Raw genomic sequence first — 27,358 nt, 5'->3', positions numbered from 1 at the left:
CCTGATACATCAACATCCTGGTCATCACACTCCTCCTTTATTCTACCATACATACACACACATGCACACACACGAATGCACAAGGGTGCACGTGTATTCATACATATGTCCACATGCACATACATGTACATGAACACACACACACACACACTCCTAACTCTTGCCTTCCCCTTCCTTTCAGGCAAGGACCCCATTTCCTTCACTTCATCCAAGATCATTCTTCATATCCTGATGAAATTTACCCAGGTGCAGCTTGGATTCTTTCTCTTTTCCCCCTCACTGGGCTTTAGGCATACAATTGTGGAAGTATTACCATCCTGCTGTGTGGCTGCCCTGACCACCTTGAAAAGTCAGTGACAAGCAACAAAAGGCTCTATCCAAGTTCTGTGAGAATTGACGGACAGCTCAAAGAACTGTAGTGAGTGATTGCTACAAGAGATCCTCGGCTGTTCACCAAGGCATCCTCAACAAGAAGCCATGTGTGTGGAATAAAACAAACAGCAGAAAAACACGATGCTATAGTTCTTATTGGAAAGCAAACAAGAGCCCACAGACAAAGACAAACTAGTAAAAACTCTAGCAGAGAAGGTCAAAGTCAGTGGAAAGCTGGGAGCATCCGGGGAAAATATCAGGTGCCATTTTGACAACCTAATTGCAGGGAAGCAATTGTCTTCCAAAACAACTCCAAAAGCTGAGCTTGTAAAGAATTGCAACACCACCAGATGTTAGTTTCAACAATTGCTTGTAATAACGTACTTGGCCAAGACACACTGCACAAGACATGTTTTCCTCCATTTTATTTTGATAATTTTCAAGCATACACAAAAGTTGAAAAATGCTTCCACTGAAAACCCATCTACCTATGACCTAGATTCTACCACTAACATCTCCCTGCTTTAAGGTGTATCTACCTCTCTATCCATTCTTCTAGTTATCCATCAATCCTTTTAATTTTTTGATATATTTTAAAGTAAATGGCAGGTGTTAGTACACTTTATCCCAGAACTTTGGCATTACCTAGAGTTGTGTTTGTTTATAGTTCACACAGAAGATATTTTTGACCCCCTAAAATAAAACAGAGCAAGGGATCTACAGGTGAAGCGTGGAGGATTTTTAGGACAGTGAAGCTACTCTGGATGCAGGCTCATCAGTTGTTAACAAATAGACTGCTCTTGTGCAAGATATTCATAATAGGGGAGGCTATGCCCCTATTCGGAAGGGTGGGAATTTGGAAAATCTCTATACCTTCAACTCAACTTGCTGTAAATCTAAAACATCTCTAAAAAAATTTTTAGAATATTTAATAATATTTAAAATTAATATAATATTTAAAAATATTTAATTTTTATGCTTTAAATTTGCTTCTATGCTTTAAATTTATAATAATATTTAAAAATATTTAATTTTTAAAAATAAAACATATGCTATAAATCTAACAGGACTAGCAAACTGGCATCCCTTGGGCTGAATTCAGCTCACAAACATGCAGCCTGCCCATCGTCGATTTCCATTCCTTCCATTATGGAATCACAACCTTTCTTTGAATAAATGGTCCACCTCCTCTTACAGTCTGTGTGGTTTGGGAAGAACTTACCCCTTCAACTTTCTCACTGGACACATGAGCCACACCCTGCAATCAGTATATGTATATTTTGTTGGCTATAGAAATCTAATTCAAACTTGGAAGTTTAGTTGAGATGAGCCCTTGACCAAGGTTGGTTCATCAAGAGCCTTTCCCAGGACTTGGTTGCAATTCTCTTTTAGCTCAGGTTATTAAAGGATAAATCTAAGGATGATAGTGTCCATCTTTTTATTATATTCCAAAAACATTCTTAAGAATGCAACTAATCAAGGCAAAGCAGAGGCCATTGGTAGAAAAAGCCAGGTATGCTTTTGCACCTGGATCACCAGGCCTGCAGTCTGGAAAACTTCTATGCTTTTCAGTTTTAAGAGCCAATACATTTCTTTTTTTTTTTTTTTTTTTTTTTTTGAGATGGAGTCTCGCTCTGTTGCCAGGCTAGAGTACAGTGATGTGATCTCGGCTCACTGCAACCTCTGCCTCCCGGGTTCAAGTGATTCTCCTGCCTCAGCCTCCTGAGTAGCTGGTACTACAGGTGTGCATCACCACGCCCAGCTAATTTTTGTATTTTTAGTAGAGATGGGGTTTCACTATGTTGGCCAAGATGGTCTTGATCTCTTGACCTTGTGATCCGCCGGCCTCTGCCTCCTGAAGTGCTAGGATTATAGGCGTGAGCCACCGCGCCAGGTCTAATGCATTCCTTTTTAAAAATTAAACTAGTTTAAGTTTTTCTCCATCAATTTCAATAAAAAGAGTCCTGGGGAATACACAGTTACTAAGGGAACTGAGCTGCGATTCAAACCCAGGTCTGGATTTAAGGCCTCAACAGTTAACGGTTACACCACTTGCACTGCAATTAGGTTCTGCATTGAACATTCCCGGATGAAGGACACTTCCCCTGCCAGGAGGTGATCTAAATGCAGGAAGGACAGATAACAGATAACCTTTGAGTGGCAACACAATGTGGTAAGAGACGTTTCAGGAGAAAGAGTGTCTATGCAGGCAGTCAACAGGCATGTGCAGGTCAGGAAAGACTTTGAGGTCAAGGTTATCCTTTAGAAGAGTCCTGAAAAGCAGGGAGAAACCAGAGGGCAAGCTACAGGGCTGTGGGAGGTGGGGGGACAGAGGAGTCAGCCAAGTGGACCCAAGGTGCTACAAGCCCCATTTGATCAGCCCTTCCATCTAAAATAACCTCAATCATAATCACTGTGTGTTTGCATTTCACTCCCTATCAATCTATCTGTCTATTCATCTCTCTGTGTCTCTTTCCACATCTCTGTCTCTCCCTCTCTCTAGCTGACTCTTTACTCTCCTTCCCTCCTAACTCCCTCTCTCAGTTTACCTTTCCCTCTCCCTCTTTCTTTGTGCACACACTCTCCTAACTTCTGGAATGCAGCCCACTCCATCATCACCACCACCCTAGTCCAAGCCACTATCGTTTCTCACTTATCCAAGGTGACAACCTCTAAACTCGTCTTCCCACTCCTATTGGTGCCTCTTTTCCATCAATTCTCCACCTCCCTGATAGAACAAGTATTTGAAAATGCAAATCTAATCACAGCATTCCCCTCCCACCTCCTCAAACAGTTCTTCTCATTCCCACCCCAGGGCCTTTGCACTGGCTCTTTCTTCTGCCTGGGAATCTCCCCTCACCCCTAGCCCAACATTCCTTCAACCCTCCTATACTTCGTCCCTCAACCCTTACTTACCCTTCACATCTCAGCTCAAACAAATATCCCTTCCTCAGAGAAGCCTTCCCTGACTCCCAGACTACATAGAATTTTCCCTGACTTGCTGGTGCATGCTGGCTCATTCCTTTCACTTTTTTTTATAGCCCTTACACACAGTTGCCTTGAGTGTGTCATTGTCATACAGAACCAATCAAGTGGATCAGCCCCTTGAGCAAAATTATCCATGAGTGTGTTTATGAATTGACTCATACCTCTATCTTGCACTTGACTTAAAGTTCCAGGAAAGCAGAGACCATGTCGACGTTTAAAAACAGTTGTGTACCCAGAGCCCCAGACAGTGGCTAGCACACACACATCTGGTTTGCTACAGTTCCCACTACTCCCTATTGCCTTCCCAACTCTGAGTAAAATGTTAGTTGCAATTTAAGTTATGTTTATCTTGCTGTTTATCCTCAAGAATTATCCCTTCATACCACTGCCTCAATCAAACGGTGGAGAAACAGAATCTAGACCAAGAGGACCAAGTGTTTCCAGGAAAAATGGGAGATAGCGGTTGAAAGTAAAGAATGTGGCCAGGTGCAGTGGCTCATGCCTGTAATCCCAATACTTTGGGAGGCTGAGGCAGGCAGATCACTTGAGACCAGGAGTTTGAGACCAGCATGGCCAACATGGTGAAACCCCCTCTCTACCAAAAATACAAAAATTAGTCGGGCGTGGTGGTGGGCACCTATAATCCCAGCTACTCAGGAGGCTGAGGCAGGAGAATCTCTTGAACCCAAGAAGCAGAGGTTGCAGTGAGCCAAAATTTTACCACTGTACTCCAGCCTGGGCAATAAGAGCAAGACTCTGTCTCAAAAAAAAAAAAAGAGTGAAGAAAGTTTATTACCTGCCCAAGCTCACAGGCATTCAAGTGTGAAACTCCTGCTCTAACATTCTGTATTTATTTCTATAAGATTTATTTATTAATTCATCTAAGATTTATTTCTGGCACGGCTCTTGGCACTAGGGATACAGTGAAGAATAAGACAGATGAAGATTCTGCCTTCATGTTACAGAAAGCCTACATGAGAGTGTGTGACATTTCCTATCACGTACCTACCCTTCCAGTAGCCTCAGCTCCTAATGATTTCAGCACAGGTTCGGGAGTCAAACTGCCTTGGATTCAATTCCAACCAGTGGTCTTTGGAAAATTACTAAACTTCTCTCTGCCTTGGTTTTCTCATATGTGAAATGGGACTAATAATTGTACCTTCCTTCCATTGTGATAATCAAGATGCAATGATTTAAGTCATGGCTGTCTCTTAACAAACCCTCAGTAAATGTTAACTCTTATTACTCACCTGTGTCTCCTAAGCAGGACTGGCTTCATGGATGTGTCACCTATGCAGTCACTCAAGGCCCCATGCTTGGAAGGGCTCCATGCTTGGTTTAATGCTCTACTCTTGGTGTTGAAATTCTTAGTAATTTTTGAACAAGAGACCTCATATTTTTGTTTTGCACTGGGCCTTGCAAATGATGTGGCTGGTCCTGACCAGCATATGTTACATGTCCAGTAAAAGTCTGTTGAAAGAATGAATAAATGAGTGGATTCAGCCAACCGCAGTTGTTGAACTGAGTCTGCCATTGTTATACAGAACCAATCAAGTAGATCAGCCCCTTGAGCAAAATTAAATAGACTTTTGTTGTTAACTCATCCTGCCCATTCCCTGGGACCCTAGAACACTCAAAGCTTGACCTAAGTTTTTAAAGATCTTCTCATCCAGGCCAAGTACCTTGGCTCATGACTGTAATCCCAGCACTTTGAGAGGCTGAAGCAGTAGTGTGAGACCAATTTGGGCAACATAGTGGGACCTATCTCTTATAAAAAAAGTTTTTAAAAATCTTCTAATCAAAACTATTCATTTTCCAGGAAGCTTGGACCTTGATGAACTGCCAGTGTTCCTGATGGAGCCAGCAGAGGACCCAATCCAATTCCCCATTCTCCAGAACTGCAGTCTGCACCATTCACACCACGTCCCTCTTTTTCTCTCTGCTCAGCATCCCTGGGACAAAGGTATATCCAGTTTCTTTCATCCCCATTTTACAGATGGAGAAATAAAGGCTCAGACACAAACTGGTCCATCAAAATTTCCCATGCAGCCCAGCCCTCTGCCTGGCCAAGTTTGTAGTTCTGTGAAGAGTCTCTAACTAGAGCCCTAGAATTCAAACCACTCAAATCATTTTTGGAGTGACTAATCATACATAATCATTACCTGCTAAATCCCCTGAACCCCAACAGCATTCTGAAACCTTGGCCTGCAAAGACAAGCAAAGATAAACTCATCTCCCAGCAGGCCCTGGGTGCTGAGCCCTTTCATTCTTTCAATGTCTATTGAGAGTTTGCAACATGCAGGCACCTTGTGAAGCTGAGATGCAACCAGGGACGACACAGACAAAAGGCCCTGCCTTTCTGAGAGAAGAAACAGACAAGAGTCCAAGTAAATAAATGCAACGTATATGGTCTGCTGATGGTGCTATACACCATGCACAGGAATTAAATAGGAAGGGAGGGAGGACATGAATACTTCGAGGTGAGAGGGGAATAGAGATTTCAGTTGGGAGGGGAGTAGAGATTTCAATGGTAAATAGGATTATCAGGGAAAGGTTCAATGAGAAAATGACATATAAGCAAAGACCAGAAGAAGCTGAGGAAAGAGCTTCATGCAGCTGTGCAGAGGAAGAGCATTCCAGACAGAGGGAATGGCCAGTGCAAAAGCCCCGAAGCCTTATCCATCATTCACAATGCAGGGGGTGACTCTGAAGAGACTAGGAGGATTTTGTGAGATCACGTACAATTCCCCCCGCCCCTGGCTATCCCCAACTTCTCATCTCAGTCTAGCTGCCTGCAGACCAATCCAATCTATAGGTTTCTGAGCAATTATTTATTGAGCTTCTACAATGGCCAGCCACTGCTTTATTCATCAATGCAGCGGTGTTCTTGTTTTCTTTGTGTTTGCAGTAGTCATATTTAATGGAGAGAGGTCACAATAAAATTTCAGTATCTAATGGGGCTTGAAATCTCAGACCTGGCCTCACTGGGCCCATGTGACTCTGTAATCTGCCCTTTTGTGAGGCCACATTCCTCCTCACTTACCACAGACCCAGCTAGAAGCAGGAGATGCCCCCCTTATGCAGACTGCCTGGCTCTGTACCTCTGGAGATTTCCATTCTGCCCTAGAGTGTCCCCCATCCCTGCCTGGCGTAACCCCTAACAAAGACAGGGACTGGATACATGCCCTTGCTGGTCTTGAGGGCCAGAGGTCCACTCCACCTTGGAAGACCTAGAAGAGGCTGGGGAAAACCCAGCCAGTTCCTTCTCTCCAGGAATGCACGTGATAGAGGGGTGAGGGGCGTTGGGAAGCAGCGGGGGCGGGGTCTTAGGCTTCTCAGACCCATCACAGCTCTTTGCATAAGCAGCTGCTACAGTCTGCTCCTGGGGATGCCGGGCCTCGGTATTCCTGCGGAATCTTTAACTCTCTCACATTCACTGTCTTGAGCCCCAGACAGATTCATCTCTCTCTCTCTCTCTCTCTCTCTCTCTCTCTTTTTTTCTCTCTCTCTCTCTGTCTCTCTCTCTCTCTGTCTCTCTCTTCCCAAGTCTGTAATGGCCACACTGGAAAACCTCCACCTGCTCACACATTGGGCAGACCACCTGCTGTGAGAAAAGACCACCCACCCACACATTGCTTGGATCCCACCTGCTGTACCAAAGCTACCCTTCACACAACCTTCACGCACTCTAGACCATCCCCCATGACCCCGCGTGCGTCTGTGTATGTTTGGAGTGCCCTGCGAGTGTGGCCTTGTGCACGGTGATGAGGATGCCTGCGTGTTTTCACGGGTCTGGGTGTGGAGTGGGAGGGCATCCGCGTGCCTGAGTGAGCGTATGAATACACTGCATGCCTGGGTTTTGTGTGTCTTTGTGTGAGCGTGGGCGAGTGCGTGTTTGAGTGGCTGCAACATCCTTATCCCTGACTGAAGGGCTGCATGCTGGAGGGCCGTCTCTTAGCCAGTCTGTATCCTCTTCAAATGCACTCCAGTTAGGGGACAGTCCACCGGCGGCCACCCCCAAAGTCACCACACACACGCTCAGGGATGCACGCACCCCTCTTTCCAGAGTCAGCAAGCTTGTCTCCCCTAGTCCAGGAAAACCGACAACACTTTAGCATCCTCGCTGCTCCAACAGCCCCACCCCTTCCCCTTTCTTTGCCCTAGGTGTAGAATCCTCTATCTGGAGATGGACTGGAAGCACTGGCGAGGGGTAAGAGAGGTGGCTGCGAGAAGAGTGGAGAAAGGCAAACTGAGGACATGCTGGAGGAATGAGGAGCCGCTGCGGGAGAGGCAGATCCCACCCACACCACGCCCCTCGCGCGGGGTTGGAGATGGGGGGTAGCCTGTTCTCCACCCCGGTCTTCTTTTGGGGTTCCCAGGTCTAACTGCATCTTCTCCCCCTGAAACTGGAGCCAGGCGAGGCGGCTGGGACCCCCTCCTCTCCCGCATCCTCCCCACCCCACACACACTCCGCGTCCAGGCAGCCGCTGATTGGCTGCGGAGAGCGGCGTCCCAGCCCCCCGGTTTTGAGGCGGGAGTGGAGCGGGTCCGAGGTGGGAGGCGCACAGACGGGCTCCGGGAGCCCCTCCCGAGGCCCCGCGCCGCGCGCCCCGCACCCTGCGCCCCGCGCCCCGCGCCCTGCGGGAGGGCTGAGCCGGGACTCCAGGCGGGCAGGTGCGGAACGAGCAGAGGGGATCTCGGCCAAGGGTAAGAGCCAGTCCTGCCGGGAGAGAGGCGTTGCTGCTCCAGCTGCTGCCTCCGCCGCCGCCACCACCGAGCCGGCGACCAGAGTCGGACGGGCAGGCCGGGCGCGAAGCGGCGAGGGGAGCGAGGGGCGCGCTCATGGAGCACACGCACGCCCACCTCGCAGCCAACAGCTCGCTGTCCTGGTGGTCCCCCGGCTCGGCCTGCGGCTTGGGCTTCGTGCCCGTGGTGTACTACAGCCTCTTGCTGTGCCTCGGTTTACCAGGTGAGGGGCGTGGGGGAGAGGGAGGGAAGCCAGGAACCCCAACTGCCGGGCCACCCTGCCCAGAAGCCCCGGTCCTCCCCGTGCGTTCCCTGGGCCCCCCTCGGAAAAGTTTAAGCTTTAAGGGCAACTGCGGAGATTTCCAGGCGGGCGGGGGGAAAGGAAGTTGCTGGTGCCCTGGCAGGGAAGTGGCGGGGGGGGGGGGAGAAGACCGTGCGCGCGCGCGCGCGCGCGCGAGCGTGTGTGTGTGTGTGTGTGTGTGTGTGTGTGTGTGTGTTTCATGAGTGTGACGGCAGGCGACGGGCTTGGTGTGTGAGCGTGGATTCGAGGGTGCATTTGTGCGCGCGTCTGGGGGGGATGGCTTTAATGGGGTGGGGATGACTTTCATGGGGTGGGAGCGAAGAGGGCTGTGTGTATTTCACTTGACTACATGCTCTGGACAGAAGGCTTCCTGGAGGCTTCCCTTCTCCTATGGCCCCTGCAAGTCCACCCCACTTGGGGCACCTCTGCTCCTCTGCTTGTCCCTACCTGAAACGAGATGAAGCTGGAGACCCTGACATTGGGCGCTCTCTTGCTCAGGGAACACTGGGATGGAGCAAGGATGCCTAGCAAGAAAGGGTCTTCCAGCCAGCTAACGAGAATCAGGGGTTGGCTCTGGGACCGTGCACTGGCCAGGGGAAGGGTGCAGAGACACACTGGGCTGCCTGCGGTGGCTGACACATCAGGGGGTCACAGTCTCCTTGAGGACATGCCTGGACCCCTGGCTTGGCCTCCAGGTCTACCCACCCTGGGCAGCTCGCAGCTGCTGTGGATGTCTGGCTGGTCCCACAGCTTAATGTCCTCTCTAAAGTGTGGCTGAGACTTGTGCTGAATTCCTGAAGAGAGCTGGCTGCTGAGAAGGAGGGGGTGCTTGCCTGGGCTGTGTGCAAGAGAGAGCAAAAGAAAAAGAAAGGTTTTTTTCCAAGGGCTCTAGCTTTGGGTGGACCCCCCTTGCAGACAGTCTCGGTGGCGGGTAGATTCCTAAAGATCACTTGCATGCAAAGAAGAGAGAGAGGCTGAAAGAAGCAAAGAGAAAGAGAGAGAGAGAAAAAAATCCAATGTACAGCCTAAAATCTCAGCATCATCTCTCTAGCCATCTCTTAGTCTGTGAACCTTAGCATCCTGCGATCCTGGGAACTTGGGAGCTGAATTTCTGAGAGCCTGGCTGAGATTTCCTTTCCAAAACATTCAACTTGGCAGCCAGGGCCCCAGATGAGATTATTTCAATAAATCCCCCCTCCCAAATTTGGCAGGCATGAGAAAGCGCAAGTTTACTAATGTGAGAGCCTCTCTCCCCCAGTGAGTGATGAGGCTTTTATTCCTAACTAATCACTCCGGCTGCCCTAGGAGAGAAGCTCAGCCTCTGATTTGCCCTGCTGGGGTGGTAGCACATGTCCTGTAATTACCTTGAGCTAGGATTGATTTCAGTACAGGTTCCACCTCCCCCCTTCAGCCCTTCTGAGATGCTCTCCCCAGAGCACTGTTTTGGGAAATGGGTTTTTGAGAAGGTTGATTATTTGGTGATGCTTGCTGAACCGGAAAAGTGTCAGAACCTCTTTCCCCAACAGCCTTCCCATCAGAATGCACCCCCGCCCTCCCCCCAGCCACAACCCATCCACCCTTGCACCTCCTCTACTGAGTGAGGTAGCCACTTTTCACTCACTGTCCCAGGCTTTTCTAATGGAACCATTTAAGGGACAGAGACAAAGACAAGCAGAGGTTGACCCTTCAAGAGTTCAAAGCAGGGACATGAGGATGAAGAGAAAGACCAAAGACCTCAAAGTGGAAGCCAACGTATTACACCTTCACATCCCAACTCCTATGCCAGCTAGGGCCTTCCTGACACACAGCATTGACATCTACTGTATGCCAAGCACCGTGCTAGCCTCAGGCTTAGCCCAGAGCTTGAGAACTTAAAAGCATGAAGCTAGGGTTAGGATTTGGCTGTTGTTGATGTCTTCATACCCTCAACTAATAGTTTTGACCTCCTATGGCATGCGAAGTATTAACTGGGTGTCAAAAGAACATAAAAACTCCTAGGGTGCAGTCTCTGAGTTTCAGGAGCTCCCAAATGGAAGCACAGCAGCTGGATGGGTTAGGACCAAGCAACCTAGAGAAGAATGACTGGGTACCAGGACTATCCAAAAGTCTTGATCTGTTAGCAGTTTTAACAGCCCACAAGGCTGGTTCAAAGGTGAATTATTTAAGTCATTCTCTTAAAGCCATTTCTGACAATGAAGTATGTCCTGGCAATGAAGAGTGAGTGTTAATCTAGATTCTGCTGGGGTTAAGTTGCAGGCTTTTCATGTCTCTGTGCCTCAGTTTCCACATCTGTAAAATGGGAACTAGGAGAGTAGCTATCCCCTGGAGTGGTGCTGAGAAGAAAGGATGTTTGCTGGAGATGACAGCACAAGTGAAACGCTCACCTTGGTGCCTGACATTCATTGATTGACACTGCGCCACTGCAGTCATAGTTATCGTGAAGCCCATTAAGTTGTAAGGAGGTGAGGTCTGCCTGCCCAGCCCTACCAGTGACCAAAGGAGGGACTTGAGAGGTACACAGAAGAAAGCACTCAGGTCAGCATTTAACTCCCCGTGTTGAGCTCACCACACTAGTCCCCACCCATCACCTCCCCTCCCCAGCCCCAGCAATTAGCAAACTCTTATTATTCCACCACTGACTGGGAGACACAGCTTTGCTGGGTGTGGAGTAACAGACCGCAGGCCTTACTCATATTGTTGAAAACTGAGATTTTAATTGAATCACTGTTCCTGGCAGTGGACTCACCCCAAGTTTCCCAAATTCTCACAGTAGTGGTTGGAGACGTGGGTGGGAACTGAGGGATGGATGAGGAGAGCCTGAATGTTTGGCAACAGGAGAGCTAGTATCACAGGAAAGTAGCAGATGTCTCTGACTACCTTCAGTCTCTAGGTTGGGAGGAAGAGCTAGGGGATTGCTCCAGACAGTCTAATTTTCAACTGGTTGGTGTAGGATCAAAGGAATTCTAATGTGAAATATGGGTACAGCTTTGCCACTTAAGAATTCTTCACCTCACTTTACCACAGTTTCCTCCATCTGCAAATGGGGGTAACAGTAGTACCTGTTGCCCACACAGGTGGTATGTATTAAATAAGGTCATCTATGTAAACATGACTTAGCACAGTGCCTGGTCCGAGGAAAGCACTTACTCCTCACTCAGTGCCTTCTCTACACAAGATCTCTGTCGCCTATATTATTGCACGTAATTCCTGCCACACCTCTGCCTTTAAATTCATTTTGCATGAACAAACTGAGAGTCAGAAAAACTGAGCATCTTATCTATGGTCGCACTGTCAAGCCAGCATGCAAACACATTTCATTGCATGCTTTTGCCTTCATTATGGCCTGAAAGTTGTTTGAACTAACCTTGGTCCCTCATTTCTGTGCTCCATTGGGAAAATTGGTGTCCCACCTGTTCCTAAAACTTTCCCTCTTTCCTCACTTCTTGAGACACACAAAATAAGTCAGCAGAGCCAAAAAGGAAGGATTGGGACATTCACTGGGCCAACAGGAATGAGACAGTGCAAAAGAGACAGCTGTGCAGAAGAAAATTATGAACTTGAGCCCCTGGGGAAAGACAGTGAGAGGGAGGATGGGTGAGCCAGCCTGATAAGGAAGGAGCAGCATAAAATTAAACTGAGATTTGAGAGATTAAAAAAATTTTACCTTGCAAAGAGTGCCATGGATGTGCAGAAAGGCAAGGTGAGGAAAGAGATGACAGCTTGGCACTGCATGCCACCCAGCAGAAGGGAGCATTCCCACCACTGCCAAGTAAGGATGATAACATCTGTAACATCTGCCTTTGAGGGTTGGTGCAAGATGAAGACAGATGATGAGTCTGTAGCCTGTCAGATAGTAAGTAAGCCTGACGCATGGTAGTTACCATCGTTTTTAATTAGAAGTAGAAAACTGGTAACCTGTAAGCTGGGCTTAGCCCTGCAGATGTGTTTTCTTTACCTTGTAAACATCTTTAATGAGAGAAAATGGAGTAAGCAGGTTAAAAGGACACACTCTGGAGCTGGACCTCTGGAGTCTGAGTCCTGGCTGTGCTTCTTAAAAGTTATGTGACCTTGGGCAAGTGACTTTAACCAGCCTGTGCCTCAGTTTCCCCATCTTTAAATTGGGGGTGATTTTAAGAATGGTCTACACTTCATAGGGTTGCTGTGAAGATTTGTGGGTTAAGCACTGAACACAATGCCTGGAACACAGTAAGCACTCTATAAGTTATTTTTTCATCATTTAAAACTTAGGAAAAAAATCCCAGCTCATTTTAAGACACCAGCTTTATCAAAACTGGACAAAGACATTACAAGAAAAGAAAACTACAGCCCAATGTTCCTCATGGACATAGACAAAAATCATCAATGAAATACTAGCAAATCTAATCCAGTGATAATAAAGAGGGATAACACGTCAAAATCAACTTGAGTTAATCCCAGGAATACAGCACTGGTTCGACATGTGAAAATCACTCAGTATAACTCACCATATTAACAAACTAAAAGGAAGGCCATATGATCAATCCCAATAGATGCAGAAAAAGCATTTGACAAAACTCAGCATCTATTTGTGATAAAAACTCATCAAACCAGGAACAGAAAAAGAACTTCTTTAACCTGATGAAGGGCATCTATAAGTAACTTACATCTTACAACACAATTAATGATGAAAAACTGAATGCTTTTCCCTAAGATCTAGAACAAGGCAAGGATGATTGCTCTCACCACTCCTATTAAACATCATACTGAAAGTCCTAGCCAGTGCAATAAGGCAAGAAAAAGAAATAAAATGTATACAGAAAGGAAGAAATTAAGTCGTTTCAGTTCACAGATGACGCAATGGCCTTCCTAGAAAATCACAAAGACTCTACACCAAAAAAAACTCCTGAGAACTAATAAGTGAGTTTTTAGCATGTTTACAGGATATATGGTTAGTATGTTAAAAACCATTGTATTTTTAGGTACTATCAGTGAATAATTTGAAATTTAAAAATTTTTAAAATAAATTTCCAAGTATTCCTGACATTAGATGTACATGCCCAGAAGGCAACAATTTTCTGGAGCTGAGGAATAGCTGCTTGCTTTATTTATTTTTCCTTTCTTCTGCTTCTTCTTTTCTTTGCATTAAATAGATTATGATATTCATCTGAGTCAAAGCCTGAAAATATAAAAAGAAACACAATGGAAAGTCTTTCTTCCACCACTTTCTCCTGTTCACCATTCTCAAACCTACCACCACAGAGGTAACCACTGTTATTAGTGTCTTATGCATTCTTTCAGAGTATCTTCATGCATAGGCGAGCAAATATGAAGTATGGATTTCAACCCTCCCTTTTTATCACTGTCCCCAAAATGAGCACATTATACACATTGTCCTACATTTACTCTTTTTCCACTTAATATATTAATCACCCATCATGGTATATATAAAGCTTTATCATTCTTTTATACAGCTGTATTGTATTCCACTGTGTATTTGAATCATAATTTCTTGGTTGGCTGCCCCTTTCAAAAGCACATAGGCACTCTAATTCTGAACAGTCCCTAATGGGCATGCCTAATTGACCTTTGTAACCTGTATGACTCATCCTTAGGCACATTTGATCATAGGACTCCAGTTCTAGCAGTGAGAAAAAGAGCACTTCATCATTCCAGGTTTCCTTTGGCAATAACTCACTGTGTGACCTTGGCCAAGTTCTTCTTAATGGGTCTCTCAAAGGCCCAGGAGAGCCCAGTTCTGCCTATGTTGCTGTAGTTGGAGACATGGCCCCATAGACAGGAAATGAGCATAGAGCAGTGATGTAGCTATGCTGGAGGTTACCTGGGCTGGCTTTGGGCTAGGGTCCAGTACAGCACTTTTGTAGTTTTCGCTCCTGCTTAGTTTCTGTAACAATCACGTTAGTTTTCATTTGTAAGGTTAAGTGTCAAATACATTGCTTTGGAACTGGACATGGATTTAAATCCTGTATCTCAACATGTTTGCTGTGGATCGCAGGTATAACACTTCACCTCTCTGAGCCCCAGTTCTCCCATCTGCAAGAAAGTGGGCAGTTGAGTTCAGCAGTTAAGCCCTGTGGTCTCTCAAGTCAAACTGACCGGATTTGAATCCTGCTCCCCTGACTACTAATCTGTGATCTTGGGCAAGTTTCTCCCCTTCACTGAGCCTCAGTTTCTTCATCTGTGAGATGGAATAATAACAATACCTCTCTTATTGGGTTGTTTTGAGGATTAAATGCAATTATAAGAATGCTTAACACTATTCTTGGCACGTATTCCTCTCACATAGCGTAAGAGTTCAATAAATGCTATTAACCTTCTGTGCCCTGGATTGGTTGCTGTGGTGACTAGAAATAAAATATGCAAAGGTTTCTCACAGTGCCTCACACACTGTAGGAGCTCAGCAAATAGTAATTCGCATTGTCTTATGGTCTAACATGTCCATGTGCTCAAGCCTTGTAAATGCCCTGTAGCCACACATCACTCTGTAGATAGGTCTTTTCCATGAACACACAGTTTCACTTAAAATGGAAATGAAACAACATGCCCTGGCAAACTAGAAGAGAATGATCCAATGGATTGAGCAATCAATTCCATCATAAGCCTAGGGAATTTGTCCCCCTAAAGAGTTGCCTGTGATTCGGAGAAACTCCCCAAAATAATATCAGTGCAGAACATGAAATGGCCCTCAGCTACAACTGGCAGAGACCGACAAGCACCACCAGCAAGGTTCTCCTGGTTACTGCAGTCAGAATCACGAACAGAAAGGGTCCTGCCGTTGAACCTCCATGTGGATCTGAAACATATTGGCAAACGGTGACAGCCTATGCTGGCCCTGCAGGGGGCACCATGAAATGATAGTGGCCAGGTGTCTTGAATTCAAATATCTAAAAGGAGCAGTTAGATAACGTAAATGAACAAAGTCATCTAGTGTTTAAGAAATGCTTCAGTTACCCAAAGAATCATGCTTCTCTGCTGCTTTTCTGAAAGCATGTGGCTCTCTTCAACTCTTGTTTTCTCACAGTTATAGAGACAAATATACGAAACAGACAAAAAAAGAACGGACTATTCCTCTTAATAATTGCTAACACACTTTTAGTGCTTCCTATGTACTAGGAATTCTTCAAAACACTTCAAATTTATTAACCCTTTTAACTTTTTATTTTATTTTTGAGACAGTCTCACTGTGTCCCCCAGGCTGGAGTGTGGAGTGCAGTGGCGTGATTTCAGCTCACTGCAAACTCCATCTCCCAAGTTCAAGCAATTCTCCTGCCTCAGCCTTTTGAACAGCTGGAGTTACGGCCATGAGCCACCATGCCCAGCTAATTTTTCATGTTCTTAATAGAGATGGGGTTTCACTATGTCGGCCAGGCTAGTCTCAAACTCCTGGCCTCAAGTGATCACCCACCTCGGCTTCCCAAAGTGCTGGGATTACAGGTATGAGCCACTGTGCCTGGCCTCATTTAACTTATGATGGTTCTTTGATGATTCCTTGAGGCATGTATGCACTATAGCAATTTTTCAGTTGAGAACTCTGAGATACTTCCCCACGGCCACACAGTGAAGAAATGACAGGGCAGTATTCAGTACTGCTTCTCAGCTTTCTTATAAGTTAACAGCAACACACGCTCCTCAAGGATAACTAACATTCAGACCAGGTCGAGAGAGGCGGGAGTGACCACAACAGGAAAGGTGGGGACCAAGGGAGCTAGAACGTGCCACTGCCACTCTGCTTCCCAGCCAGTGGTTCCGCGTTGCCAAGCTGTTCAAAAAATCTAAAAATCAGGATTTTTATATGAAATGTCCATTGTTTCACATGTTGGCAACTAATTCAAAAATTTTAAAGACACTGTGGGCCAGCACTTTGTGAGCCAAACCAAACATATCTGCAGGCTTGATAATGGTCCACCACGCTGCCAATTCACAAACCCAGGGGTCGGGAAAGCTGCAAGAAGCACCAGTAAACACCAATGGGGTCACAGCAGGTGGAGAAAAAAGAAAACAAGAATCTAGAGGGAGGATTGAGGAATAACAGGGATGGAGACAGAGAGAAATATGTGGCTAAACTGGAAAAGCATGCCAAACCATGAAACCAGGGATTTGGCATAAGCTGTAATAAAGAACTACAAAAAATACCACAAATTGCATGCTAACAATGTCTTGAAACACAAATCCACCATTTTTTGGAATAGGAAGAGTCCTTAGAACCGGCCAGAATGGTGGATCAAGATGTAGGCTCCATGGTCCCCTGACCTGGGTTCAAAGTCCGGTCTTGTGGTTTCCTATTAATGGGTCTCTGGCAAGTGATTTCACCCTATCTGAGCCTCGGTGTTCCTATCTGCAGAATGGGTATAAGAGTCTTTCTCACAGGGTTTATGGTGTGGCTGAAATGAGATAATTCAGGTCTGCATGGGGCACAATGTCTGGTACTAGCCATTACAATGTGCCAGGAATTCTTCAAAACACTTCAAATGCATTAACTTATTTAACTTTTTGTTTTAAGACAGAGTCCTACTGTGTCACCCAGGCTGGAGTGTGGAGTGCAGTGGCGTGATTTCAGCTCACTGCAAGCTCCCTCCCAGGTTCAAGCGATTCTTCTGCCTCAGCCTCCCAAGTAGGTGGAATTACAGCCATATGCTACCATGTCCAGCTAATTTTTTGTGTTTTTAGTAAAGATGGGGTTTCACCATGTTGGCCAGGTTGGTCTTGAACTCCTGGTCTCAAGTGATCAGCCCGCTTCAGCTTCCCAAAGTACTGGAATTACAGATGTGAGCAGTAATGACTGCTGTGTTTTCTGAGTCCAAACATTCCCATTTTATAAAATGAGGAATCTGCAGAGCTAGGAATGTGATATGGTTGAGGTTTGTGTCTCCACTCAAAACTCGTCCTGAATTGTAATCCCCAGGTGTTTAGGGAGAGACCTGGAGGGAAATTATTACATTAAGGGGGCAGTTTCCTCCATGCTTTTCTCATGATAGCAAGTGAGTTCTTGTGAGATCTGATGGTTTTATGAGGCAGCTTTTCCTCTTCTTACCAGCTCACTCTTTCCTGCCGCCATGTGAAGTAGGTCTCTGCTTCCCCTTCACTTTCCACCATGGTTGTGAGTTTCCTGAGGCCTCCCCAGACATGTGGAACTGCAAGTCAATTAAAGCTCTTTTCTTTGTAAATTGCCTAGCTTCAGGTATGTCTTTACAGCAGTGTGAGAACGGACTAATACAGAAAGCAGAGTCTTAACCAGAACTTACTTTTCCCATGTCAGGTCCGTTTTCACGAAATCACACTGCTGACAGTCTCTTAGATGGAAGCAAAAGAATAGAAGTAAGAGAAAAAGAGAGTGGGAGATTTTAGAGCTCAGAGTGATTGCCTGGATATTTTTGGTTTGTTTTGTTGGTATATAGGATTATTTTAGGTGGTACAAGTCTGTAGCATTGAATCTCTTTTCAGCTGTCTTAATCTTTCTGATTCCATCAAAGGGATCGTCTCAGCTTGGTGCTAGTGTATCTTTAACACCCTTTAAATCTCCTTTTTTTCTGAGACAGGGGATCACTCTGTTGCCCAGGCTGGAGTGCAATGGCTCACTCAGAGCTCACTGCAGCCTTGAACTCCTGGACTCAAGTGATCCTCCCATCTCAGCCTCCTGAGTAGCTAGTACTACAAGCATATGCTGCTGCACTCAGTCTCAATCTCCCTTCTGAATACACACAGAGCAGACCTTGGGCTCAGACACTGGCAGGCAGCAATACCTGGCTAGAGTTTAATGTAACTCTTGGACGGTCATTGTATTTCTGTCTAAGGTTGCCTTCTGTTTACAATGGGGAAGGGAGGCTGAATTGTGATCTGGGGTGTTTGTGCCGTGCAACAGAATAGCCGCTAGCTGCATGCAGCTCTTGAACATTTGACATTTGACTAGTGCAACTGTAGAACTGAATTTTTTATTTCATTTGATTTCGATTCATTTACAACTAAAATCCCATACTCAATTCAGTTAGTAGAAAATAACTGTATACTTGGACCAACTTGAGAATGTGAACCTACTCTTTCAATCATACATTTTATGACATCTAAATAGAGGTCAGAGACTTCCAATGAAAAATTATCATCCATAGGGATATGTGCTGGAAGTGTGAAATGCACATCAGATTTCAAAGATTTAGCATAAAAAAGTTAAATATCTCATCAATAATTTACATAAATTACATTTTGGATGTACATAGTTAAATAAAATATATTATTAAATTTAACTTCTGCTTCCTTTTACTTTATTAATGTGGCTACTAGGAAAATTTCAATTGCATATGTGGCTCACACTTATATTGGGTAGCACAATTATATAAAGCGTAAATTTAAGGAAGAAAAGGCAAATCACTTTCAAACAAAATGCTAAATAAATGATAGTACTGGTGACATAAGAATGCCACAAAAATCACAAAATTGGTAAAGTCACTTAGTCTGTTTGTACTTTGGTAACAAAGTACCATAGACTAGGGGGCTTATATACCACAGAAATCTACTCCTCGCAGTTCTGGAAGCTGGAAGTCTGAGATCAGGGCTCTAGAACAGTCAGGCTCTGGGGAAGGCCCTCTTCCAGGTTGCAGACTCCTGACTTCTCATTGTATCCTCTCTCCCGGGAAAGAGATGAAGAGAGCCCTCTGGGGTTCCTTTTATAAAGCCACTAACCCCACTCATGAGGACTCCATCTCAGAACCTAATCAATTCCCGAAAGCCCCACCTCCTAATCCCTTCACATTGTGGGTTAGGACTTCAAAAAATGGGGAATATGTTCAATCCTTTGCAGTAGGACAATCGCTAAAGTCTGGGAACACTGTTCTAATACACTGCCCTGTTTAAAAACTATATTTAATTTAGAGATGGGGGTCTCACTGTGTTGCCCAGGCTGGTCCCGATCTCCTGGCCTTAAGTAATCTTCCTGCCTCAGTCCCCCAAAGCTCTGGGATTATAGGCACAAGACACTGCACCTGGTCTACTACGCCCTTGATGGAAAAACTGAGGCTGAGAGGGCAAGATAGTTCCCCAGGGTTACATAGCTAATTAGCAGCAGAGCTGGGCCTTGACCTCAGATCCCTGGGATTCCAAATCCAGTGTGCTTTGACCATTGCAGCAGCATGAGTAACCCTCCTGCCTCCACCTCTACCAACAGAAATGTAAAGATGGCAGAGTCAGGCATGAGAAGGAGGTGACTACCTCGAATCCTAGTACAAATCAATGGGAGAGAATTTTGCTGTATGGGTGAGCCAGGATATTTGTTTTTCTATAAAGTGGAATTGCTTGTGCTTTTCTTAAGTAAAGTTCATGACCTTCTGCACTGCACTGAGAGGAAGCTAGGAATTTTAACCTCAAATGTGTGTTTTAATTTTGCCTCATGGCAAAGAGGGATGAGAAGAGAACCACAGAGCACAATCAAACAATGCACCTGCATTATTGATTCATTTATCCATTCATCCATACATGCATCCATACATCTGTCCACACATCAGTCCATCCATCCATCCACTCATCTATCCATCCACCCAACCATCCGTCCATGCATCTACCCATCCACATGTCTATGCATCCATCCATCTATCCATCTGTCTACACATCCATCCATCCATTGTGGGCCTGGGATTGCTAGGTACCAGGCACCATGCTAGCTATGTGGTGAGCCAAAATGACCCATTTGTTGCCCTTGTGGCATTTACACACAACACACACACACATGGGGAAGACTGGCATGATCAGATACCCAAATAAATGTAAAAGTTCAACTGGGAAAATGTCATGAAAGAGAGCTACTTGGTGCTGTTAGAGCTTATCACTGAAGAACTTGACCCACACAAAAGAACTCAAGGGAAGCTCCCCTCAAGGAGGAGTGGTTGAAATCTGAAGGACACAGAAGGGAAGAATGGAATGGAGGGGGCAAAGGGAGCAGGCTGTGCCATTGCCCTGAGGCAAGAGGGCACCAGTGCACACATATAGGACAGCAAGAAGGCCAGAGTGTCTGGAATGACCAAAAAAGGAGGAGGGGATGCCTGGCGCCAGATGCAAACAGAGTGAAACAGGAGGTCAGTGCCTTATAAAAGTAGGTAAATTGACCCTGAGTTGGGGCAACACATTCTACACAGTATGAACTGATATATCCACTAGTGACTTCTTTTCTTTCCCCACTTGTTTGGCAAACACAGGTAGAGCTGAGGGAATTGCTTTTCAGCCACAGACATTTCTTATTTTCAGCTAAGTGCAAAGCAAGCAATCAGCCTCATCATTTCAACTGGGGAACTCTACTCAGACACACAGACACACACACAGGCATTGCACACACAGACACACAGATGCAAATCCACACAGACACACATATAGACACACAGAAGCACATATCAATGGGCACACATAGATATGCACACACACAGACACATATATAGATACACACTACACACAAAGACATGCACACATATAGACACATAGAGATGCACACATATACCCACATCCCCAACCCCCGCGACACACACATCCTGCAGCCAAAGGTGTAGAATGGCCATGATTCTGTTTTAGCTGAAGCTTTGAACTTTTTTTTGTTTTTGAGATGAAATCTTACTCTGTCGCCCAGGCTGGAGGGCAGTGGCATGATCCCGGCTCACTACAACCTCTGCCTCCCAGGTTCAAGTGATTCTCCTGCCTCAGCCTCCTGAGTAGGTGGGACTACAGGCGCTTACCACTACACCTAACTAAGTTTTGTAATTTTAGTGGCGATGGGGTTCCACCATATTGACCAGGCTGGTCTTTAACTCCTGACCTTGTGATCCACCTGCCTCGGCCTCCCAAAGTGCTGGGATTACAGGCATAAGCCACCATACCTGGCCTAACTTTCAGCATTCCAGTCTCACCACAGTTCAGCTCCACGGAGCTGCTAACAAGAGCCATCATCTGCCTCCTGAAAGAAAGCAGTGTCTTCGCTGGGATGTGGTGGAACAGGCAGTGATTGGAGAGAGAGCACAAGAAGGTGGTGCCATAAGGAGGGTCGGAGTGGGCAGCCTTTAAAGGAATCAGAAGCCCACACTCCTGACCCTCCCAGAACGTGGTCCCACCTTTTGTCCTGCCTCCACACCTATGACCCTTCCAGAACACCCCTTCTCCCCAGCAGAGGATGTCATGGAGGCAACAGTGGTTTAGGGGTGGGGCACATTTGAGCACAGTTCTCAGGGCTGCAACATTGTAAGCTGCAAGACCGTGAGCAGGTAATTTCCCCTTCTTCAAGCCTCAGTTTCCTCATCTGGGAGTGAGGGTGATAAGATCAACTGTGTTCACTTAGCTCATATGCATGAGCCCCTGTCATGTGTCAAGCACCCTTCTAGGCAGTGGGAGATAAGCAAAGAAAAATACGAAGAAGTCCCTGCACAAGCAGGGAGAAAAGTAGCAGGCAGGGAAGTCAGCGCACACCGAAAACCATTTCAGATACTCACATGTGCCTTGGCGATCATACGGGGTAAGGCGATAGGGAGCTCCATTAGGTTGGGTGGTCAAGAAAGGGTGTTCCAGGCTGGGCGCGGTGGCTCATGCCTGTAATCCCAGCACTTTGGAAGGCCGAGGAGGGTGGATCACAAGGTCAAGAGATCGAGACCATCCTGGTCGAAATGGTGAAACCCCGTCTCTACTAAAGATACAAAAAATTAGCTGGGCATGGTGGCGCGTGCCTGTAATCCCAGCTACTTGGGAGGCTGAGGCAGGAGAATTGCCTGAACCCAGGAGGCGGAGGTTGCGGTGAGCCGAGATTGCGCCATTGCACTCCAGCCTGGGTAACAAGAGCGAAACTCCGTCTCAAAAAAAAAAAAAGAAAGAAAGGGTGTTCCAAAGTGGTGATGTTTGAGCAGAAACCTGAATAATGAGGTGGGATCGGCCAGGGGAGGCTTAGGGGGAAGGACATGCCAGGCAGAGGGAACCCCCAGAGTAACCCAGAGGTGAGAATGAGCTGGCACAAAAGACCAGTGAAGCTAGAGTATAATGAAAATGTGGGAGAAGGGGCAGGAGATGACGGGGAAGAGATAGGCACAGGCTGGGCGAGGTGGGTGATAGTGAGGAATTGAGATTTGACTTCTTTCATGCTGCAAGAAGACACAGGAGCCCTTGAAGGATTGACCTGATCTAATTGGGGTTTTTCACTAGCCTCTCTGGCTGCTGTGAAAAGAGTAAATGAGTAGAGGTGAGAGAGGCTTAGCAAAACATGAAGGAGGCTGTGGCAGTAGGAAGGCTCTAACAGGTGCTGGGCAGAGAGCGGAACATTACCAGGGTGCCCAGCACAGGGCCTGGCACCCAGTAGGAGCGCAGCTCAGTGGTTATGTTCACAAACAGCCTCTCTCATTCTCCTCCCACGCCAGCCACCATCACCTTCGGTCTCCACAGAAAATACAGACAGCCCAGAGAAATGAGCAGGATAATGATGTCCTCAGACACCAAGGACATCTGTGCCTGGCTCTTGAGGGCTGTGGGAAGTGTCCACGGCACAGTGGAGAGTGATCCTCCTGGTCAGTCATGGCAGTGGGCGAATCCCGCTAATGACCCAGCTGTCAGCTGTAAGAATACTGAACAGAGAGAAAACAAGTGCCTGGGCTGGGCTGCTGTCTGACAGAGGCGAACAAGAAGAAAAAGGTCACCTTCAGCACTGTCATTTGACAAATAAAAGGGATTGAGTTCTGGCCAGCGTGACAGAGGGACATTGTCACTGTGACTGCATTCAGTACTGATAACACAGTGTCCAGCAGGAAAAGGGGAATAATGACCAGAAGACCAAGGTGGCGATTCCAAGGACATCGTGAAAATGGCAGACATAACTTGTGGAAGAGGGAAGAAAGAGGTGGTTGCTTCTTGGATCTTCTCAAAATTGACCGTCAGCCCCTAGAAGAATGGCTCTGGGAAATAAGAAGACTCTTTTTAATTGCTCTGAGCACTGAATGCTTCTCTTAAAATGTTGGCCAGGTGCATGCCGGTTAACGTCCTTCTCAACCACTCTAACTTCTTTCCTTGAAGAGGTCTGACCTAGGGGTCATTGCCAGCCACAGCCAACCAGACACAGACCTTTCAGAATGTGAGAGTAGCCTGTTTATGGTTTCCTTCAAAAGAAAGCACCTTCCAATCAGTGGAAATCTCATTTTAAAAATCCAGATCTGTTTTGAGAGGCTAAAACAGGAGGATCACTTGAGGCCAGGAGTTTACAACCAGCCTGGGCAACATAGAGAGACCCTGTCTTTACAAAATATATACATTTAATTAGCTGGGCTTGGTAGCATGCACCTGTAGCTACTTGGGAGGCTGAGGCAGGAGGATCACTTGAACCCAGGAGTTCAAGGCTGCAGTGAGCCATGATCAGGCCATTGCACTCGAGCCTGGAAGACAGAGCATGACCCTGTCTCTAAAAACAATTTCAGATTTCTCTTCTCATGATTCTTCAGAAATGTTAACACCTCCTCTTGACTGTCACCAAAAGCCTCCCTTAGACAGAGTTTGTGCAATCCCAGTTTACCACAGTCCCTGCCTCTCCCTATTCCCTCCCACACCACAAAGATTTTTTTTACACCTAATCTGTTTCTCTCACTTCTGTTCCCTGCCTTACTCCTATAGAAATTTGAGTTTACTATATTCATGCCTTCCTCAAATTTGACTGAATATACAACACACACACACACACACACACACACACACACACAGAGACCACATCTGTTTACACCATCACATTTTTGGTGTAATGCTTTTCCTGCAAGAAGAAGGTGTGTAAAACCTGGATTTGCATTTCACCTGGCCTTTCTTGCTGGGTATATCTGTAAATAGGGATGAGTGCTCATCTTTTTGAAAGAAATATGTAGTATAGTATACACAGAATGTTTGGCACATAGTAGACATTTAACCAATAGAAGAGTTTCTTTTTTTAATAACTTACAAGGATTTCCTAGCAGATCCTCACGTGGGCTCTTTAGGCTGCATTATTAAGGACAAGGTTTCATACATGAGGCCCTACTTTGCGCCAGGGACTACAGGGGGTAATGATGCAGGGAAAGACAGATGCACATGAAACGGACTTTGCCCTAAAAGAAGTCAAACTCAGTTAGATAGAAAGAAGAATCGATAATCACAATAAAATGAGACTAGTTCTACAATGGGGTGAGGGAGGTGAGGGGTGAGGCATTTAAATTCCTGTGGGGGCTAGGGGAAGGGTTTATCTCTGCACAGAAACATTCAAAAGATGCTGAATTAGACTGTGTACCATTGACAGTGAGCATGGAGTCTACGTTATTTCTTGACTCCAGTATCCTCTGGTGGGTGTTGGCACATGGTAGGGGGCTTGGTAGGTATTGGATGGATGGATGGGTGGATTTATAGATGGATGGAGCAATGGATGGATGGATGGATGGATGGATGGATGGATGGATGGATGGAATAGATGGATAGATGACTACCTTTTTAATACTGTCAATGTAATCTTCATACTAGCCTCAAAGAATTCTAAAGACAACATCTTGATCTAACTGTCTTCATCATCATCATCACCACCACCATTTGAGTACTTACTCTGAGCCAAGCACTGGACCAAAATGTTGCTCCATGTTGCCTTATTTAATCTTTATGACAGTGTCTGTGACACTGGCACTTTCAGCATGCCCATTTGGCATATGTGGAAACCAAGGCTCCAAGAAGTAAAGTGACCTGCCCGAGGTAATTCAGCCAGTGAGCAGCAGAGCTAAGATGCCACCAGCCTGCACGTCACTGCTTATGTTTTGTGCTTGTCATTGGGCTCACTGCAGACATTGGTATTCAGGGAACAGGGTAAGAAAAATGCTGTGTCTACAGACCTCTCTGTATGTTTCATCCTCCCAGTGTGGTCTTTGCAGCTGTTTTGAGGAACTGTGTCTTCCTGCCTGATTGAGGATTTGCCCAGCATCATCCCCATTACCCTCTCCCCAAACAGACGTTTTAATTACTTGAGATTATTTTTAAGGACAGGTAGGTAAATTTCCTCTTCACCCCACACCTAACCTACAAAATGGAAATTGAGTTTCCTCTTCCTCAAAAAGACCACTGTGATGGAACAATCACACTGGAAAAAAAAAAAATTCTCCTCTTCCAGATCCTTCCTTCCAAGTTTTCCTTTCTCAGCCTTAAGTGGGCTCAATTTCAGTCAAATACTTAGAATTCCAAATCCAGTTCACATAGTGAATGTTTATTGACCACCTATTATGTGCCAGATGCTAATGCTTAAAAAGAGTCATCAATAGTAACCATTAATGTTAATAAAGTGCTGACCAATGTGCCAAGTGAATTAACATTTACACAAAGAGCTCATCCATTATGAAACTGAAAGCTCAGAAGAGCTGAAACTTAACTCGAAGAGTTAAATGACTCTCCCAAGCTACTACTAGTAGGCAGGACTGAAAACCAAAGCTACATTCTTGGATCTCAAACCCAGGGCTCATCACTCCCATACAGACAAGAAGCTGTCAAAGGCAAGAATGACTTCAAAATGAAGTCACGCCTCTGAATCCTAGTAGGACCTTCCGTTGTTCATTCGTTTTTAAATTGTCTAATAGCTACTGGTGCCACAAAGGCAAATAAATCTATGTTTCTACCCTCAGGAAGGGCAGAGTCTAGCTGGAGAGATGCAGAGGTAAATCACATGATGTGAAGATTGACGTGTGATGTGCAAAAAGAAAGCCCAGTGTACCATGGAGCAAGAAGGGAAGTGCATCAACCCCAGTCTTTGGTTGGGGAGCAGTGCTGAGGATAGGGTGGGTTTGACAGGATGATGGCATAGCCCTAAATCGGTGGCCGAATACTGTATTCATGCCTTTCCACCACCACGTCCCCTCATTTCACAGTATCCATGACTGAAACATGGATAGTAAGATTGCTGGCTTCTTAATGATAGAAACTAAACTAATAGTCATTTACCATAATTATAATTAACATGAATTCAGTTCCTACTACATGTTAGATACTGTTTTAAACACATTACCCGAATTAACTAATGTAATCCTTCTAACCCTATAAAGTAGATGCTATTACCCCATTCTACAGATGAGAAAACTGAGGTGCATGGCAAATTGCTAAATGGCTCAATGGCAAGCTTCAGACCCAGGCAGCAGGTGCTAGAGCCTATGCTCCCATCTGCTGAACAGTGGCAAGAGGTGAAGATTTTAATAGCATTTTGGGGGGAAAGAAGTTCTTTGGTTCTAAGCTCAGTCAAGTGAGTATTTTCATGAAGGCAGTAATCTCTGTCTTCTGAAATAGAGAAGTGGAGTCCACCCACTTTTGGGAGATACAATGGTAAAGCTGTCCATATTGGAGATAAAGGCATATTTCCACAAACCAGGTAGTAACTGTTTTTTCTGAGAGGGGGTTGAAACTGTTAATGAGGGTGACATCTAATTCTCTCATTGGGAGGACTGGGTTTGATCTCTGTTTTTCACATTGAAAAGAGCCAGAAATTGGCAGAACAGTTGTGTGGGAGCTCTTGTGAGATCACAACAAGCAGAGCTTAACACAACAAGCAGAGCTATTTGGGGTCCCAGGAGACACAGCGCACAACCCAGAGTTGGAAAGGAGGCCATTCTCCCCACCTCTGCTCCAAGTGTAGCCTGCCTCGATTATGGGCATTAAGAGTATTGTAAATGTTCCTGTGTTAGTTTAATGACCTTCAGCTCCATCCATGTCCCTGCAAAGAAGAGGCCATCATCCTTAGCAAACTAACAGAGGAACAGAAAACCAAATACCGCGTGTTCGCTCTTCTAAGTGGGAGCTAAATGATGAGAGCACATAGACACATAGAGGGGAACAACACATACTAAAGCCTCTGAGAGGATGGAGTTTGGGAGGAGGGAGAGGATTCAAAAAAATAATAGGTACTAGGTTTAATAGCTGGGTGATGAAATGATCTGGGGCTGGGCACAGTGGTTCACACCTGTAACTTTGGGAAGT

General features: G+C 45.7%; 1 protein-coding gene across 1 annotated transcript in view; it reads left to right on the top strand.

Moving 5' to 3' along the window:
- Window positions 1-7,888: 7,888 nt before the first annotated feature.
- The window catches only part of GPR139 (G protein-coupled receptor 139), a 45,264-nt gene continuing 25,794 nt past the window's right edge, over window positions 7,889-27,358 (top strand). The window contains exon 1 of the mRNA XM_002755949.5: window positions 7,889-8,329. Within this exon, the coding sequence (XP_002755995.1) occupies window positions 8,203-8,329 (127 nt within the window). The 5' untranslated portion in view covers window positions 7,889-8,202. The remainder of the gene's footprint in view (window positions 8,330-27,358) is intronic.

The sequence above is a fragment of the Callithrix jacchus genome, chromosome 12, assembly GCF_049354715.1.
Source record: "Callithrix jacchus isolate 240 chromosome 12, calJac240_pri, whole genome shotgun sequence".
Lineage (NCBI taxonomy): Eukaryota > Metazoa > Chordata > Mammalia > Primates > Cebidae > Callithrix > Callithrix jacchus.
Note: the sequence above shows the minus strand (reverse complement) of the source record. Positions and strands in the feature narration are given on the sequence as shown.